Below are 20,040 nucleotides of genomic sequence, written 5' to 3' on the forward strand. Positions count from 1 at the left end.
TGGATAGTATTCTCAGTTCCTTTTTAAATTTACTTAGTACCATGCTTTCAGAAAGAGGCCTACTTTTGTCCTACGTTAAGAACTCCAAGTAAATAAATATTCACATATTTTGTCTTTATTTCTGATAGACAAAAGTTAAAAATTGGAATCCTAGCCATATGATCTATGAGAATTTACTTCTCAAGCCTTTCTAAGACAGCCTTCCATAAAGTAAACACAGATCCTTAATCCAGCTGAGTTTAAGATGAACTGTAAACTAGAATCTTGGAAGTTTTTTAGTGAGCAGAACAAGCATTGCATTAAGATGGCTGTCCCAGTGAAATGATTTGCAAATAAAGAAATGAGATGACTGGTTCCATAGCCATACATTATAGTCAGATCTATCTGTATTTTTCCGAAGCCAGAAACCGGGAGGCAGTCAGACAGACTCCTGCATGCGCCCTACGGGCATCCACCCGGCACGACCACCAGGGGGCGATGCTCTGCCCATCCGGGGCGTCGCTCTGTCGAAATCAGAGCCATTCTAGCGCCTGAGGCAGAGGCCACGGAGCCATCCTCAGCACCGGGCCAACTTTGCTCCAATGGAGCCTCGGCTGCGGGAGGGGAAGAGAGAGACAGAGAGGAAGGAGAGGGGGAAGGGTGGAGAAGCAGATGGGCACTTCTCCTGTGTGCCCTGGCTGGGAATCGAACCCAGGACTCCTGCACGCCAGGCCGATGCTCTACCACTGAGCCAACCGGCCAGGGCTTTGTTTCATATCTTTTAAATATATTGTCTGCGAACCCATTATGATACTCAAAGTTTTATAAAAAATATTGTTTTATTATTCTCTTAGATTCCATTTTGATTGACTTAAAATGTCAATGAATTTAAATCCTTATAAAAGGAAAAATACAGGGCAAATTCTCTTTTAATGTACTAAGGAAATCAATAAGAAAATTATGGTACATACTTGCAGTAGAAGACAACCATTACAAATTATATAGAAGACTGTAACATGGAAGGATGTTCACAATATAGTAAGTAAAAAAGTTTAACATTACTGTACATAGTATGAATTAAGCCTATATGTTCATAACAGAGAAAATATGTTAGAGACCATAGCACCAAAATATTAATAATAGTTCATTCTAGTTGGTAGGATTAAGGTAACTTTTATTTTTGTCTCTTTGTTCATATTTATTTTTTTTAAAGATTTATCATGAACTGTAGAACTAGTCATAAGAAAAATGTTACTTTAAAATCCTTTTTCAATGAACTTAATTGAGTGTACATTCAACAAAGATTCACTGGGTTTTCCTATGTCTACATTTCAAGAAACAATGTGCCAGGTACTTTGTAGTCTCTCAGGATACAGATGATAGATCAGATCAGACCATTTACCAACTAAAGACATGGTCTGGCAGGAAGTTTTGCAAACAATTTTGAATAAGTAACAAAGCTTTAATAACTGTCTAGAGGCCACATGACAGTTTGGAAATATTTGAAACTAAATTTGAAGCCCCCTCTGCCACTTACAACAGGCTTGCCTTAGACTCATTAATGTCTCTGAGCCTTGAAAATTATTAAGACCACTCTATTAGACAAATATAGCTGCTGAAGGTAAGCAGACTGAACAAATATTATATATTATTAATGTTTTGGGAAGGATTTTAATTGTTAAGATTCTTACTTGTTCACAGCTAGATTTCTTATAAATCAGGCTTTTTCCTTGCCTAATTAATATCTGTAGTTCTGCACAGTACTTAGGTTTTAAGAACAGTAATTTTATTTTATTTTTTCTTTAATTTTTTTTCCTATTTTTTTTAATTTATTCATTTTAGAGAGGAGAGGGAGAGACAGAGGGAGAGAGAGAGAGAGAGACAGAGACAGAGAGAGAGACAGAGAGAGAGAGAAGAGAGACAGAGAGAGAGAGAAGGGGGGGAGGAGCTGGAAGCATCAACTCCCATATGTGCCTTGACCAGGCAAGCCCAGGGTTTCGAACCAGCAACCTTAGTATTTCCAGGTCGATGCTTTATCCACTGCACCACCACAGGTCAGGCAAGAACAGTAATTTTAAAGTGCTAGCAGTTAGGATTTAATGACTTTGTTGAAGGTTTTTGTTTGTATTATGGTTCTTTGAGGTTATTTTATTTTTTAAAGTAACTATTCTTTTAAGAGAGCAAGAATTAACTAAGTGAGGTAGAGAGAATCCAGATTTTGGGGTTCCATTTACTATATATCATTCTCACTTGGTTTTAGTACTGTACTTTTATCCTTACATTACAAAACATAGGCAATAGGTGTGATAATGTATCTCTTCAGATATGCCATATGTGTTTCTTGCATTTTGCTGAAGTGTCTGGTATTTTGATCTCTGATTAAAGTTGCTATATAAGCATAATGTAGTCAATCCATTTGAACTAGGAATTCTTTTCTAGTGACCTTTCAAAATGAAAAATAAATCAACACATTATATATGGTTGGTGATATTGGATATGAAAGACCAATTTAAAGTTACTGTACAAGAAGTATATGTTACCTGACCTGTGGTGGCATAGTGGGTAAAGCGTCAGCCTGGAACACTGAAGTTGATGGTTCAAAACCCCGGGCTTGTCCAGTCAAGGCACATATAGCAAGCAACTACGAGTTGATGCTTCCTGCTTCTCCTCCTACCTCCCCCTAAAAATCAATAAAAAAAATTTTTTTTAAGTATATGTTAACATAGAACATGTTCTTTCCATTAGTTTTTAACCATCAAGAATACTCTCTTGGCCCTGGCCAGTTGGCTCACTTGGTAGAGTGTTGGCCAGGCATGTGGAAGTCCTGAGTTCGATTCCCAGTCAGGGCACACAGGAAAAGCGACCATCTGTTTCTCTACCCTTCCCCTCTCCTCCCCCCCCGCCCCCCCAGCCACAGCTCATTTGAGCAAGTTGGCCCTCAAGCGCCAAAATAGCTGGATTGCCAGATGGGCAGAGCAATGCTCCATAGGTGACTTGCCAGGTGGATCCCTGTCAGGGCAGGTGTGGGAGTCTTTCTCTCTGCCTCCTACCTCTCACTTAGTAATCATCATAATAAAAGAATACTCAAAGTTGTGCAGATTGACCTCAGATTAACATAAAAAATATATAAAAGAGAAGGAATATTAACAAGAACTTCCCATCAAGTCAATGATTTACAAGCTTCCACCAAGATCTCCTTATTGTTTTGTTATTTGGATTGAGACAGCGTTATTTAGTGTTAGGAGTTCTTGTAACTGAGTTCTGGCTGACTGCCTTGTCCCCAAGGATGAATGACTCCATCCGCGTGAAGTTTTTCAGGTAGTGCCACAGCGCACGGGGTTAGGAGTTTTAAATGCTGGGCTGCACCAGCCTTATAAGACCTGACCATCAAAGTCTTGCTTCTAACAATCCCAGCAAGTCAGCCTTTGAAACAGTCAGTGGACACTGTCCTTAGGAACCAAACCATACCGAACAAGCAGAGAACTTTCTGGGGCTTGTTGATCCCTACTGTTAACTGTTCTTGGGGTTTTCCCTCTGCCAAGAACTAGTTCTCTTTTTCTTCCCTGGAGGTCTTTACTACCCACTAGAGGTCGCCCACTGTTAGAAACTGCTCTGTAATCAGTAGATCCATGTTCTTTGCAAGCTGTCTTCAGTATAGTAAAGGACTGGTCCCCAAGAGCTGTGTTCAGTTTTGGGAGGGTAGTAATTGTTATTTTTGAGTGATGAAGTCATACAATTAGTAAGTAGCTGAAATGAGTTTCAAACCCAGGCTCTCCATCTCTGGATACATTCTGGATGGAGTAGCCACACTCTTTTAACAGCCTCTGGCAGTAGAACAACTGCTTCTACAGAGTCCCATACACCTAAAAGTAACCCCTCTCAGGACAGTTGGACTGTATCATGTCTCCTTCCGGCATTCCCCACCTCTAAAAGCAAACTTCAATATTGTTAGCTTGCACATCGATTCACAGGGGGAACAGACTTCCCTCTGTGAATCTTGAAAGTTGCTAGTTCACTGCTCATACTCACACATTAGTGCCTCTAACTCTACTTGTGGAATGGTTTCTATTATTCCCTCTGATAAGATCAGAGTATCCACCTGAGCCCTTCCAAATGCTTGGTCCTATGAGCTCTTCCATAGATAACTTTCCTGGTTCCTTGAGGCATTCAGACAAATCATTCATTCTTTTTTTTTTTTTTTTTTTGTATGGGGAAGGTAGGCACCTTCAGAACTCAATATTTTTAAAAAATTTTTATTTATTGATTTTTAGAGAGAGGAAGGGGAAGGGAGACAGAGAGATATCAGTTTTGTTGTTCCACTTACTTATTCATTGTTTAATTCTTATATAGGCCCTGACTGAGGAATCAAACCCACAACCTTGGCATATTGGGACGAAGCTCTAACCAACTGAGCTACCTGGCCAGGTCCATCAATAATCTTTTTGTCAAAATCTTTAGACTACCATACAACCCAGCAGTTGCACTTGTGCTTATATGCCCAGAGAAATGAAGACTTATGTTCACATAAAAATGTGTACCTGAATGTTTAGAAGCTTTAACATAACAACCAAAACCTGAAAACAGCCAGATGTCCTTCCATAGGTGAATAATTAAACAAAAGTGTGGTACATACATCTTTACCATGGAATAATACTCAGCAATAAAAAAAGAAACAAACTATTGAAAGAGGCAACCTGGATGGATATCAAGAGAATTATGTTGAATGAAAAAATAAAAAGCAATTCCCAAAAGTTATATAATGTATGGTTCCATTTATGTAATATATTTGAAATGACAGTATTATAAAATGGAAGACAGAGTAGTGGTTCCAGGGGACAGTTTGGGTGGGGGCAGGAGGGAAATAGGTGTGGCTGTAAAAGGGCAATGTAAGAGATCTTTGTGGTGACAGAAACCTCCTCTATCTATCTTGACTGTATCAGTGTCAGCATCCTGGCTGTGATATTGTACTATAGTTTTGCAAAATGTTACTCTGGGGGGGGGAGGGACTGGGTAAAAGGCACATAGGCTCTTACATGTGTTACAACTGTTTGTGAATCTATAATTATCCCAAAATAAAAAGCTTAATTTAAAAAACCTTTAGTCCCCGGGACGCAGAGGACCCAGGTTCGAAACCCGGAGGTCACCGGCTTGAGCACAGGCTCACTGACTTGAGCGTGAGATCATAGTCATGACCCCATGGTTGCTAGCCTGAAGCCCAAGGTCGCTGGCTTGAGCAAGGGGTCAGTTGCTCTGCTGTAGCCCCCCCCATCAAGGCACATATGAGAAAGCAATCAATGAACAACTAAGTTCCCGCAGTGAAGAACTGATACGTCTCATCTCTCTCTCTCTTCCTGTCTGCCTATCCCTATCTATCCCTCTCTCTGACTCTCTCTCTCTCTGTCTCTGTCACACAAAAAATCTTCAGTCCTTTTCATCTTAGACCATAGTTAATATGTGTCTGGAATTTTATTCACTTTCAAACTTCTTGAGGAAGCTATGGATAAATTTCTAGTGATGGAGATCTGATTGGGGTCTTAGACATTTTCTTAGCAATTTTCTAGGCATTAGATCTAATGCATTTGTACAATATTGTTTGAAACCACATAAATCTATAATTTTATTACATTTATTTTATCATGAAGTCTTGTTATATCAAAAGAAAATGTTAGTAGTAATGCCTTTGTGGATTTAAGAGAATATTAAGACTACTGGGGTAGGATGTGGGTGTAGCTATGGAATCTAATTCTATCTCCAAACAAGAAGTAAACTTGTCCTTTTTTGTAATGTGAACCCTACTGTCTTCAGAGTAACCCCCCTGTACCATTTTAACATTGAAAATTAAGGCCAGGTTATATATTAGATAGAGGCTCTATTCATGGAAATTTAGCTCCAGGAGTCAGAAAAAGAAGTGAAAATACTGGGCTTTAGGTGAATCAGAATATTTGTTCAAGGAAATTGATTAAGTGTCTCTGTGACAATAAATTTGTCTAAGTTGATATTAGAGATTTGAAGAAAACTAGGAAACATTGAGGAGGGTAGATATTTGTGTATTACCAGTCATCGTGTTATTTGTTCACATTGTTGTGGGACAGTCCTCGCATATAGTTTGTCAGTGCTGGTCTTCACTTCCAACCTAGCACTGATAGCCCTTATGATACGCCCTGACTTACATATTGTAAATGGAGCTTCATTAATCAGCTCTCTGCGTAAGTTTAACAGTGAACATGAATGACCCGGTGAAAGGTCCTGAATTTCAGCCGGAGCTATAAATTTGGGATTTAGATTATATGTCCCACTACTTAGCATGGTACTGGCACATGTCAGGCACATAGTATATGTTTCTTTAACAAATTAATGTTGATTTTAAAAAATATTTTATCCTTAGAAAGAGAGGGGAGAGAGAGAACGGGGGAGGAACAGGAAGCATCAACTCCCATATGTGCCTTGACCAGGCAAGCCCAGGGTTTTTTTTTTGTTTTTTTTTGTTTTTGTTTTTTTTACAGGAACAGAGAGAGAAAGAGAGAGGGATAGATAGAGACAGACAGACAAGAACGGAGAGAGATGAGAAGCATCAATCAGTTTTTCGTTGCAACACCTTAGTTGTTCATTGATTACTTTCTCATATGTGCCTTGACCGTGGGCCTTCAGCAAACCGAGTAACCCCTTGCTCGAGCCAGTGACCTTGGGTCCAAGCTGGTGAGCTTTTTTTGCTCAAGCCAGATGAGCCTGCACTCAAGCTGGTGACCTCAGGGTCACGAACCTGGGTCCTCAGCATCCCAGTCCAACACTCTATCCACTGCGCCACCTCCTGGTCAGGCAATCCCAGGGTTTTAAACTGACAACTTCATTGTTCCATGTCGATGCTTTATTCACTGTACCACCACAGGTCAGGCTAATGTTGATTTTTTATGGTCCTTACTGCCTGTCCACGACTACCTCTGCCACGATCCCTCAAGAGGAGAGTGCAGTGAGACAGTTGGTACTCTCAAAATATCTCTCAGTGTGCAGAGTGGACACCTGACTAGATCCCAACGAAAGTGTGAAATGGAGCGACACCACAGTTAGGAGGAATGGGATCAGCCATGTGACGAAGACTGCAGATAGATTTGAGCCAGTTTTTCTTTCACACTGAAAAGAAAAGAGGGAGGACAATCTTAGGCGCAGATCTAGCCACCATTTACTTGAAAAATATGCGTTCTGAATTCCAGCGACTTAAGAGTGAATTGTCAGAGCCCAGTTTTTTTTTTTCTACTGATGACACATAATTTCATAATGTGATTCTTTTTCTTTTATCTTTCTGTCCATTCTTTCTTGTTTATGGGCAACAGAGCCACTCTTTATTAAGCGCTTTTGTTCTTCCTTTTTATTGCTTTTTTACTTGTCAGTTTCTTTACTAGGCTCATAAATCGATGCCTTGCCCATAGACTTTCTGGAAAATATCTACCCACTAACTTGTCTGTGTTAGTAGAACAGCAAGTCCTTTTTCACACCACATCTTTGTTATAACCGAATTTTCTATTTACTTTAGATCCTTGCTGGTACATTTCTGGATATCCTGTTGAACCTTCTTAAGAATTCAGAGAAATTGCCAGGTGACCACTGAAAAAAGATTTAATCGTAGGGCTTACGTGAGTATTTTCTGTTGTGGCCTTGCTTTATGACAGATTCAGTTCTGTAATGAGAATAAAAAATGTTATCTATCATTGAGGTTATTGAATTTGAAGGTAAAATTAGCAGTTTCTCAAGGGCACAAAGAAACTCATAAAATGCAGCACACATTTTTTTCTTAAAAAATAGACAAGAGAGGCGTTTTTTTCTTTCTTTTTTTTTTAAACTGAGCCAACATTCAAAAGAATCCCAGTCTGCAAACCACAAGAATTCTTACTGTGTTTGAACCAAAACACCAAGTAAATTGTTTCAGAATCTATTCATACACAATTTAACCAAAACACATTACATCTTGAAAAGCACTTACATTGTATTTCATTTTTTAAAAGTGTTTTATAGCTTTGTCTTTTTTAATGTTCCAGTTTTAATGATCCAATCCAATGAATGTTGTGGGAAGAAAATAGGGAGATTACCATCAAAAGAAAATTCTTTTTTTTTTTTTTTTCATTTTTCTGAAGCTGGAAACAGGGAGAGACAGTCAGACAGACTCCCGCATGCGCCCGACCGGGATCCACCCGGTACGCCCACCAGGGGCGATGCTCTGCCCATCCTGGGCGTCGCCATATTGCGACCAGAGCCACTCTAGCGCCTGGGGCAGAGGCCAAGGAGCCATCCCCAGCGCCCGGGCCATCTTTGCTCCAATGGAGCCTCGGCTGCGGGAGGGGAAGAGAGAGACAGAGAGGAAAGTGCGGCGGAGGGGTGGAGAAGCAAATGGGCGCTTCTCCTGTGTGCCCTGGCCGGGAATCGAACCTGGGTCCTCCGCACGCTAGGCCGACGCTCTACCGCTGAGCCAACCGGCCAGGGCAAAAGAAAATTCTTGACAATTGTATTGAGTAATTTCTTCTCATCAGGTTAATTTCTTTAAAAAATATTATATAATGTCATAATCTAGAGTTTATTTTATCTTGATCTCTGTAATTCTTAATCATAAGCAGATTTCCCCCTTATTTAGAATTATCCCTAACAGCTACTTCTCACTCTTTATATCCAGCAGATCATTAAGTTGTGCTCATTTTATCTTCTCCCTCTCTAGAATGTTCCTTTCTCTCTGCCACTGCCTCAGGTCAGGCTCTAATCATTTCTTGCCTGAATTTCTAAAATGACCTACTGATTGATCTCCCTGTTTCCAGTCTTGACCCCCTCCAATCTAACCTCTTCATATTGCCCACAAAGTAATCTTTCTGAAAGACTAATGAGACCATGCCATTTTCTTGGCTTATCCTTCAGTGACTCCTTACTAAAATTCAGGTACAATAAATCTTATCATGGAGTTGTTAGGAAGATTAAATAAAATTCAGTGAAAAGCTCTAATGCAGTGCCTAGCTCAGCACAGGCCTTCAGTATTTGTTAATGTTTTCCCTTTACACACAAAACCCAGAGCAGCAACAGAGCTCTAGTTTAAGGAAGCCCAGCACTAGGGGGACAGTGGTTCTGCTGGCAGACCAGGCTAAAAAAGGAGTAGGGACCCAAGAATCTCATAAAACTACACAGCCGTGCTTTCCTGATACCCTGCAGGTTAGGTGCAGGAATAGATTGGTCTTGCATCCAATTCCCTTAGTGTTCCAGAACGAAAGACTTGGCCTGATAAATTACAAGCCAAGCTTATGTCTGCCTAAGCTTCTGTAACCGGAGAAGGGGAGTCATCTCTATAATAGACATATCAGTCTCTGCCTTTGTGTTTTCTTGTTTTGGTTTATTTTCTTCTCAGTTCCTTAGTAAAGATTCATCAGGCATTAACTTATTCATATATGAACCAAGAGGGGGGGCAGGGAAGAGACACACACCAAGAGAGAAAGAGATACAGAGAGAGACACACAGAGAGAAAGATACTAATACTGAAAGACAGACAGAGAGACATGGAGAAAGAGACACAGAGAGAGAGAGGGAGACACTGAGAGAAAGGGAGAGACACTGAAAGACCACTGGGGCAGAGAGGTATCAGTGAGAGAGATAGGGTCAAACTGGTAAAGCTGCATTGCTCAGGGGGATGAAATAGTAGCGTGGACACTGTTGGGATTGCTGCCTTTGTCCCACTCTATTCCCAGACAGACCTGGTTTTCCTCGTCTCTGTCTTCAGACAATGGGAGTTTGGTAAAGTGATATGTAGATATCATAAAACAGCAGAAAAGGATTAATACTCTAAAAAAGATAGACAATCAAGAAAACCAGTTAGAAGGTGACGGAAGACAATTGGGCTTTGGGTGATGGGAATGCAGCATAATCAAATGTCAAAATAACCTGGAGATGTTTTCTCTGAACATATGTACCCTGATTTATCAATGTCACCCCATTAAAATTAATAAAAAAAAAGGACAATATGAATTGATTTCATGATATTTCCAATTTTTAAGTTCAGTTGGTTGCTTTCCTTAGCTTTTCTCTTTCTATTAAAATTTGAAGTTTATGCTATAAACACAACGTTTAGCAGGACCTTATTGAGTGCTTAAGTTAATTTGCTGGGTTTTTATCCTGCTGATTTAGTTAACTTTTGAGCATATAGTTCCATTTACTATGTAGAATATCTCAAATACAATTAGAAGCAAATATATGAAGGATTACTTTGTTTTAAATTAGAATCTCTATTAGCAAGTATGTGTAGGTATGTCTTTGAAGTCTAAGGATCTCATATTCATGTTTTCTGAAAATGCAGTAAACTTAAATCTAAGCAGTTATATCTTGCTTAACTTTAAAAACATCTCAATCTTTTTACCTGTTGAAAAGCAAACTAGAACGTTTTAGTAATTTAATTGTAATTTTGACCCAGCAGATATGAAGGAAATAAGACATTTTAAAGGAAATTAAGATATAACTGATAACATTGTTTCTGTTTGGTGAGGTGATTTATCAGAGGCAGGAGCCCAGAAGGATAACCAGTACCTTTCTCAGTGACTTCTTTGTTTTGGTTTAGTTTGGCTTCACCGAATCTCATCCCACATTTCATTATAGGCATCCACCACATCAGAACAATGTCCTACGTTTTTGTGAATGATTCTTCTCAGACTAATGTGCCCTTGCTACAAGCCTGTATTGATGGAGACTTCAACTATTCCAAGCGGCTTTTGGAAAGTGGCTTTGACCCAAATATTCGTGACAGCAGGGGCAGAACAGGCCTTCACCTTGCAGCAGCCCGTGGGAATGTAGACATCTGTCAGTTGTTGCATAAATTTGGTGCAGATCTTCTGGCCACAGATTATCAAGGGAACACAGCTCTTCATCTCTGTGGTCATGTGGATACTATTCAATTTTTAGTGTCCAATGGACTCAAAATTGATATTTGGTAAGTTCTCTGTCGTTTCTGAAATCTAGTCATTTCTTTCCTTTAGTCTCTCAACCAGTGGGCTAATTGTGGATTCTAAGGATTTTGTTTCCTCATTGATCAATTGTAATGACACATTCAAAAAGGCATTGAAAACAATGGGACCTTGTTAGGGGAGTGAGGGAACAAGAGGCTGACTTCTGGATTTATGCTGAAGCAGTATAAGTTCTTCTATGAAAATAGTGGCTGTGTTCTGCTATTAATTGTCTATTGTAAGACAAGGGAAAAAGAAAAACTAAAATTTGTTGGAAATCTGTTATGGGCTGGACACTGTGTTTACTTATGTTAGCTCATTCAATCCTCAATGAATAGCTCTTGAAGTAGGTGTTATCTTTATGTTACAGATGAAATAGTTGAGACAAGGAAGATTAAGTGACTTAACAAAGGTCACCTCACTAGAATTTGAACCTAGTTCCACCTGATTCCAAAACTTGTTTGCCTTCTGTCATATAATATTTCACACTAGTTTCAGAATCTCTCTAGGGCTCAGAGTCCTTTTTATACTGAACAATTTGAAGAAGTGATTCTCTTTGTTTTGGAGATACTTTCTCTCTTGAGTGGGAAAGATGTCAGGCCACCTTTAAAGTTAAGCTTGACCTTTAAACTACAGTTACATGTTGCCCTAATTTATTAGGTGCTATAATGTTCCTAAATCTGAATAAGATAAGTGGTTCTGCTACCGTATAGATGGCATGTGGTGGGGATTGACTATGGGATTCAGTGTTATTCGGACTCTGCCCTGTTCAATGTTAAAAGCTAGATAAACCAAAGCAGCTTATTTGTTTGCTTTTGGGATTGTCTTTTATTTTTAATTCTTAAACTTTTTAAAAATAAAAACATTGTTCCCATAAAATGTAAATTTCAAATAAAAATGAATCTAGTATTAGACTTTCCAAATTAATTTCTGGGAAGATGCCCTTTTTTTCTTTTATTTATTCTCATTTATTCACTCTTTTGCCTATATATTCCTTTTCCTTTTTCTCTAAAAGGGAAAAAAATAGGTTAACTCAAAATTCAGGTTTCAGCTTGACCATTGGTTCTGCTCTGGGTTGAAGTTTTGACTTAACTGGACTTATACATTCTTCACTATCTATACCAGTGGTCCCCAAACTATGGCCCGCGGGCCACAAGCAGTCCCCTGAGGCCATTTATCTGGCCCCGCCCCACTTCCGGAAGGGGCACCTCTTTCATTGGTGGTCAGTGAGAGGAGTACTGTATATGGAGTACTGTATGTGAGGAGCACCGCAAAGTGTGGTGTTGCTCACATACAGTACTACTTCCGGTGACACGGGAGGCACGCATCATGGCTCCGGAAACGCATCATATTGACGCACATCCGGTCTGCGGCTGCGGTGCCCCACATTGAAATACTGGTCAGTTTGATTTAAATTTACTTGTTCTTTATTTTAAATACTGTATTTGTTCCCATTTTGTTTTTTTACTTTAAAATAAGATATGTGTAGTGTGCATAGGGATTTGTTCATAGTTTTTTTTATAGTCCGGCCCTCCAACGGTCTAAGGGATAGTGAACTAGTCCCCTGTGTAAAAAGTTTGGGGACCCCCAATCTATACAGTAAGTACTAACAATGTAGTACAAATACTGTGATGACCTCTTTATATTTATGACCTTTCTTTTAGCAATCATCAAGGTGCCACACCCTTAGTTCTGGCCAAGCGCAGGGGAGTGAATAAAGATGTCATCCGATTGCTGGAATCTTTGGAAGAACAGGAGGTGAAAGGATTTAACAGAGGAACCCACTCAAAACTGGAGACCATGCAGACAGCTGAGAGTGAAAGGTACTTAAGATATGTTTTTGAATGGGCAAGTCACGTTGAATCCCTGGGTCATCTGTGGAAACTTTGTGCAATTTATATTTATTTACTTTCAAGAACAGAGCTTCGATAGTTTCTTTAAACTTTATATACGTCCCTATGACTCTAGATTACAGTTGAAAAGCTATTAACAGAAATTCCTAGGTGTCTACTATGCACATAAGGTTCTGTGCAAGGAACCCTGCTGCCTGGGCAGCACGGGGAGAAGAGGTGGGTAAGAGCTGAGTAGGAGGGGCTGGAGGTCTTAGTACAGGTCACAGAGGGAATGGGACTTCAAAGCGGGAGAGAACGAGAAGTAAGGCTAAGAATTGGGGTAGTATTCGAAAAGACCGAAAGGTAGTTTAAATGGTAGGGAAGTAGACTGGTGAGGAAAGTAAAATAGGAGGAGAGGAACAAGATGAAACTTACCATGCACACAGTTCAGTGACGTGGAAGTGAGAATGGGTGGAACAAATGGAATGTGGGCTCCTGGGAGTAACTGGAGCTCAGATACAGTGACTGATTGGGTCTTTTTTTTTTTTTTAGTTTATTAATTTTAGAGAAGAAGGGAGAGAAAGAGGGAAATATCAATTCCTTGTTCCACTTATTCACGAATTCATTGCTTGATTCTTGTATATGCCCTGACTGGGGATAAAACTTGGCGTATCGAGCTGATGTTCTAGCCAACTGAGCTACCCAGCCAGGGCAAACTGGGTCTTAAATCTCTCACTGTTCTTACCTACAAGCAGTCCAGAACACAGTTTAGGGAACTCTAAAAGGTGACAAATCATCTTTTCTCCTGGCCTCACTGGCTCAACAGACTTGGTTGTACTAGCATGTAGTTTCATTGACTGCCATGGAGTTTCAGCCTTCCTGGTTATTCCAGGTAAGGGCTATGAGCTTATTATAGTCTTCCCACATGGTTGTCAGTGCAATATATTTCAAGGACCCTCATCAGCTGCTGACTGCTAGCTGAATGAATAGATTGGGGTTTAGGATCACAGACCACCTAGACCAGTAATAGTGAACCTTTTTATAAAAACCACTCACTTTTGCAGTGCTGGTCAACCTGGTCCCTCCCGCCCACTAGTGGGCATTCCAGCTTTCATGGTGGGCCAATCGCGGTGCCGTTTGGTTGCTCCCCTAGGCCCACCATGAAAGTGGGACCACCCACTAGTGGGCAGGAGGGACCAGGTTGACCAGCACTGCAGAAGTGGGCGTTTTTTATAAAAAGGTTCACCACCACAGACCTAGACCATTAGGATCATTGTTTCTTTGAGTTCTAAATCCAATCCTCTATTTTCATGGTTCACCCCTCAGTTTCTCTGTGCCCATGATTGCTTTCCTCCCTCTTCATGTGCTGGCTGGTATATTGAGGACCGCTAATTCCACTCTCAAGCTTAGGACTGTTTTGTTGAGACACTCAAATATTTATTACTGTCCAAAGAAGTTAAAGAGTTTTACTTCCAGAACAGTGCGTGCGTCTCATGAGTTATCACTGAAAGCTGATAAGTAGATAAGTGTGCAGGAAGTCAAAGATGCATCTGCAAGACCTTTTCTCTCACCTGTGAACTTCGGATTGACTGTCAGAATGCAAGCAAGCTAATAACACTGCTATCTATTATTTGTTACAGATTATATTCTTCCAACATAACTTGAAATTTATTTTCATCTTTCTAAAAAATAGTAGTAAATTACTATAAGCTTTTTTTTACCATGAGAAATGTCTAAGAATGTGCTTTTGTTTTTGCTAGGTATATTTTGAGATCTTGTTGTATTTTGTTAATAACTGGTTTCTTGGTACCTCTTTATCAGAAATTGATTTTTAACTCATTTTGCTTCAGTTGGGATTACTTAAGAAGTAGTCATTCGAGCAGCTCAGTGTGAAATATTTATTCCTGCTTCTCTCGCTTACCTTCCATTTCACTTCAGCATGAGAGTCTGTATTAGTTACAGAATTGTGTAAAGCCAGTTCTTCAAAAATTGAATTTTTAATATTTGCACTACCTGGTTGTCCTATCTGACTTCCGCCCCTTAGCATCATGATAGAAATGCAGTGGTTATAGCTTAAAATGCTTAGAGGCCACATCATTAGTCATTAGGGAAATGTGAATAATCAAAACCACAGTGAAATACCACTTCATACCTAGTAGGATGGCTGTCCTCAGAAAGACAGGTGGTAACAGATGTTAATGAGTCTATGCGGAAGTTGGAACCCTCATCCATTGCTAGTAGGAATGTAAAACAGCCTGGCAGTTCATCAAAAAGTTACATAGCGTTGCCTGACCAGGCGGTGGCGCAGTGGATAGAGCATCAGACTAGGACATGGAGAACCTGGGTTTGAAACCCTGAGGTCGCCAGCTTGAGTGCGGGCTCATCTGGTTTGAGCACAGCTCATCAGCTTGAGCCCAGGATCGTTGGCTTGAGCAAGAGGTCACTTGATCTGCTGTAGCCCCCTGGTCAAGGCATGTATATGAAAGCAGTCAATGAACAACTAAGGTGCCTCAACAAAGAAAGAATTGGTGCTTCTCATCTGTCTCCCTTCCTGTCTGTCCCTATCTGTCCCTCTCTCTGTCTCTGTCACCAAAAAAAAAAAAAAAAAAAAAAAAAATTTACACAACATTACCACATGACCCAACAATTTCACTTCTAGGTATATACTGAAGAAAATTGAAAGCACATATTCACCAAAAACTTGTACACAAATGTTCATAGCGGCATTATTTGTAATAGCTAAAAGGTGGAAACCACCCAGAAGTCCATCAGCTGATACATGGACAACAAAATGTCATCTATCCATCCAGTGGAATATATTATTCCACCATAAAAAGTAATGAAATACTGCTACAAGCTATAACATGGATAAACTTTGAAACCATACTACATGAGAGACATCAGTCACAAAAGGCTATATATTATCGATATATAGGATTCTTCATATGACGTGTCCAGAATTGACAAATAGGAAGTAGATTAGTGGTTGCCAGGAGCTGCAGGAAGGGACAAGGGTAGGAGTGACTGGTGATGGGTATGGAGTTTCTTGTAGAAATGATAAAAATGTTTTGGAATTAGATAAAGATGGTTGTACAACTTTGTGAATGTATTAAAAACAGTGAATTGTACACGTTAGAAAGTTGAATTTTATAGTATCAGAATTGTATCTTAATTAAAAAGTGAGAAAAAGCTTATAGGAATTGGCTAGCATGTGGCATTATGGCAAACTGTGTAACAGCCTTTTCTAGAATAGAAAATAAAGCAAGAGTTTGAATGTATTTACTATAGTAGTTTCCATTTCCCTTAGGAGTCCCTGAAACAAAATAATTTTATGTAAATCAAGTTGGTGAAAAATATTTTCCCATTCCCCCATATATCTTAAGTTTAATTTACTTCTTTTTTACTTTGTAGGTACAGGATGATTAAGACAGTGTAAATGACAAATGTATAAAAAGAATTGCACACACACACACCATCATGCTAGAATCATGTATTCGTGGACAGTGGAAAATATTTCATTGAATAAAGTCACGATAGAAAATTCTGATTGGTGGAGCCTCATGAGCTCCTGGAGAAGGCTCAATTGAATTCTCATTTTACATCTAACATCTTGAATATGAGACCATGTCAGCTCAGACATAGTCAATACATTTTATATGTCAGAATTAATTTCTGACCTTTATCTATTTATGGTTTTATGGGTTTAAACCTTCTCAACATTCTAATCTTACCTTATTTTTTATTTTTAAATTTTTCTTGAGAGAGGCAGAAAGAGAGAGAGATGAGAAGCATCAACTCGTAATTGTGTCACTTTAGTTGTTCGTTGCTTGCTTATCATTTGTGCCTTGACCCGGGGCTCAAGCCAAGCCAGTGACCCCTTACTCAAGCCAGTTTCTTGGGCTCAAGCCAGCGACCCTGGGATCGTGTCAATAATCCCATGCTCAAGCTGGCGACCTGTGTTCAACTCAGATGCTCCTGTGCTGAAGCTGGTGACCTTGAGGTTTTAAACCTAAGACTTCAGCATCCCATGTCAACCTATCCATTGAGCCGCTGTTGGTCAGGCAGAAAATAAACATCTTTTAATTTGAAAAAAATATTTTTGGATGTCGAGCACACTAGCCCATTAGGAAGTCAGCTTCCAATAAGAGAAGACTTCTAATATTAGTGAAGGCTGAGGGACCTCTGGTTAACCATGTCAAGAAATAAAATAAAGCTGTAGATTTTTTTTAACTGCTAATTTTACATAGTGAAACAGACTGAGGCATTGTTTTGTGTTGTTTGCATTGTTCTGTACCCAGATATTTGGAAGACTATGAAGAAGAGAGGGTTTGGGAAGGGTAGTACTGACTTTCTAAGCAATAGATAGTTGATACATATGATTATGGTCATTGTGGCTTTAATCTAAACGATAGCCTGCTATTGCCTGCGTGCTGTGACATAATTGTGGGTGCTGATCCCTAGAGCTTTGAATTCATCACAGTGTGGGCTTTCAGATACCAAAGTCAGATATACTGTTTGCTATTTATAGCAGTCATATTTCTCCTTAGTAGAGTTCTGAAAACCAGAATCAATGTTTTATGGTGTTTGTATTACTTTATTTCAAATAGATTCAGCCTTTATGCAGAAGAAAAATACACTTCTCCTATATTATTGTACAAGCTAGAACTAAAACCAGTGGGAAGAAAGTATTAAAAAGAATTCCTAATGAATAGACATGTTCAAATGTACAACAGACTTAGGAGTCAGCTTCCATTATTAGAGGATTATAGTAAAAGACAGAATTCCTTTACTGATCAGATTAAACTAAATAATAATCCTCTTTTAACTGTGAGAGTCACATAATGTATTAAATGATATTTTTATTTGCATTTCTTTGCTTATTTTCATTAACACAAATGCTCAAATTATAAATCTTTGTTTTGAATTCCTCTAAATTTAAAATAACCAAATGTGTTTTGGTTTAATATTTGAGCTCATTTGACCTACTCAAGACTCCTTCTTGGGACTTTTTTTTTATTAGAAAAGAACTTAAACTTTGACTCTGCTAGGTACAAAACCAAGAAGCATATTCATTATGGTTTAGCAATTTACAGTTTAAGGTAGATTGTCCAGATACATAAATCAGTACATAAGTGTGTGAGTTTATGTACATGTCAGTTTTCTTCTTGTGAGTATTGTGTGGTAAAGTTGCTCTTTTCTAAATAATATAGTTTCTGTTGTTTTATGTTTTTGAAACAGGTGAACTGTGTTGTTTCATGCCCATTTATTTTCTCTTTGCTTCTTTCGCAGCGCCATGGAGAGCCATTCTCTCCTCAACCCCAACCTACAGCAAGGTGAAGGCGTGCTGTCCAGCTTCCGAACCACCTGGCAGGAATTTGTAGAGGATCTGGGCTTCTGGAGAGTCCTGCTCTTGATCTTTGTCATTGCTTTGCTGTCTCTTGGCATTGCCTACTATGTGAGTGGGGTGCTACCCTTTGTGGAAAACCAGCCTGAACTGGTGCATTGAAGCAGCTCATGGAAGGTGAGGCCCAGGCCTGTTTCCTGGCTTGCAGTGTTTCTCAGTTCCTCAGAATTGTTCTTTTAGTGCAAGGCGGTGAGGGCTGTACAGGGTTTCTTTTTGCATTTTTACATGTTGTAATCCTTTTAGAATGACATGTTGATTTGAACTATCTACATACTTTAGTCAAGTATTCTGCATCCTAAAGCTACCTCTGACTCTGCCTGACTTCTTAGGAACCCACAGCCTTGATTAAAACATGAGAAAGATAAGGGAAGTCCTTGCTGTAGAAACCTTACGCTAATACAGGACCAACTAAAGTGAAGTGTTCAAAAAGAAAAAGGTTTTCTTGTATGATTAGTTTTGGTTGGTGGTTTTATTTTGTTTTGTTTTTGTTTATTTTTGCAAAAGCCCCTTTTCTTTATTTACAGTCTCTGGAAATAGAGGAGAGACTGAAGCATTCAACTTAAAACTTGAAGTGCTTTTTTCAAATCCTTCATAGTAAGTCAGTATTATTAGAATCTGTTTGTTTTTTAATACTTTCAAGTCTAGTCACAAACCAAATAGAACTTTTGAAATTGAGCTATATTTTCTTCAAAAATGATGGATATTTATTTGTTTGTAGGATAATTTTGGTTTTTTGTAAACTGCTTTGTTGTTAATATTTGTGAAAAATGAACTTAAGGAGTTCTTTTTGTTCACTTTTTAGTTTCCCCAAGTGCTTATTTCAGAGATGGTCTATTCGTCAAAAATATAGTTCAAAAAAATTCTTCTGTTCAGTAGTTGGCAGAGGAAAATAATTCTGATATTTAACTGTCACTGTAATTTTGTAGTGCTGTTGTTATAGTGAAAACTTCAGTTCTGGGAGCTTGCTGGGGTGTCACAATTGTGCCATAGTTCATAATTATTTCACTTTATGTGCAATTCTGTTTAGAGGCCCTGTAAAATTGTCATAACAATTTCATCCATGTCATAATTCCCTGATGGCAGGAATCGATGGAGTATTTGAGTTAACAATGCTGAATATGATTGTCCTGGGTGTCGTAAATGCTTTATGAATGGTAATATTATGTAAATTGAAATCTGGCCCCCAAACTATATTGCAGCATTCAGTGGTATGTTTGGAGGCCTCTTTTGTTAATGATTCTGTTATGTATAAATCATATTTTTGGATTGTTAAAAGAGAATATGGAGACTTGATAATTATTCATTGGGTGTAGTCAGAAAACTAATGAAAGAACTAATTGGTTTTACTTTTTAGAACAAAGACATTTAAGCTACTGCTCATTGAATTGTTGCTAGAATTAGAACTTAGAGTTTAGAATAGAATTGATACTTCTGTGATTCTTCTTGCTTCCTATCATTCTCTCTTTTGTATTTATGTATGTAGGATTGAGCTGGCTTTATCCTCTCTTAAAGAGGTATTTTAAAGTTCCTCATTTACCTGGCTTCTTCTGTATCAGCTCACAGTCTTGCTTTCAGATTAGCTACAGACAAAATAAATCGTGGTGTAAATTCAGTAACAAAATAACAGTAGATTTTTAGAACAGAGAACAGTAAACACTAGAAATCAAAGTATATTCAGCATGAAAGCTGTGGAATTAGCTCTATATTTGTTTGTGAATCTAAACAGATATGCAGAATTGGTTAAATGTATGTACCTATGTTGTATTTTTAAGATGTTTCCTTTTAAGTTATGATTTCTGTGTATTTTCTGCACTCAGAGTTCAGTAACATTACCAATAAATGTATATATAATCTCTTAATCACAATC

At 38.8% G+C, this 20,040-nt stretch overlaps 1 protein-coding gene across 3 annotated transcripts in view; it reads left to right on the forward strand.

The window, feature by feature from the left end:
• ANKRD46 (ankyrin repeat domain 46) overlaps positions 1–20,032 on the forward strand; it is a 34,137-nt gene extending 14,105 nt beyond the window's left edge. For 2 of the 3 annotated variants that reach the window (XM_066265943.1, XM_066265944.1), the window contains exons 2-5: positions 7,508–7,607; positions 10,594–10,924; positions 12,602–12,760; positions 18,059–20,032. In XM_066265943.1, coding sequence (XP_066122040.1) covers positions 10,614–10,924; positions 12,602–12,760; positions 18,059–18,275 — 687 coding nt within the window. In that variant the 5' untranslated portion in view covers positions 7,508–7,607; positions 10,594–10,613 and the 3' untranslated portion in view covers positions 18,276–20,032. The remainder of the gene's footprint in view (positions 1–7,507; positions 7,608–10,593; positions 10,925–12,601; positions 12,761–18,058) is intronic. The other variant, XM_066265946.1, reaches the window with a different exon arrangement.
• Positions 20,033–20,040: the final 8 nt, after the last annotated feature.

This window comes from Saccopteryx bilineata, chromosome 3 (assembly GCF_036850765.1).
Source record: "Saccopteryx bilineata isolate mSacBil1 chromosome 3, mSacBil1_pri_phased_curated, whole genome shotgun sequence".
Classification (NCBI taxonomy): domain Eukaryota; kingdom Metazoa; phylum Chordata; class Mammalia; order Chiroptera; family Emballonuridae; genus Saccopteryx; species Saccopteryx bilineata.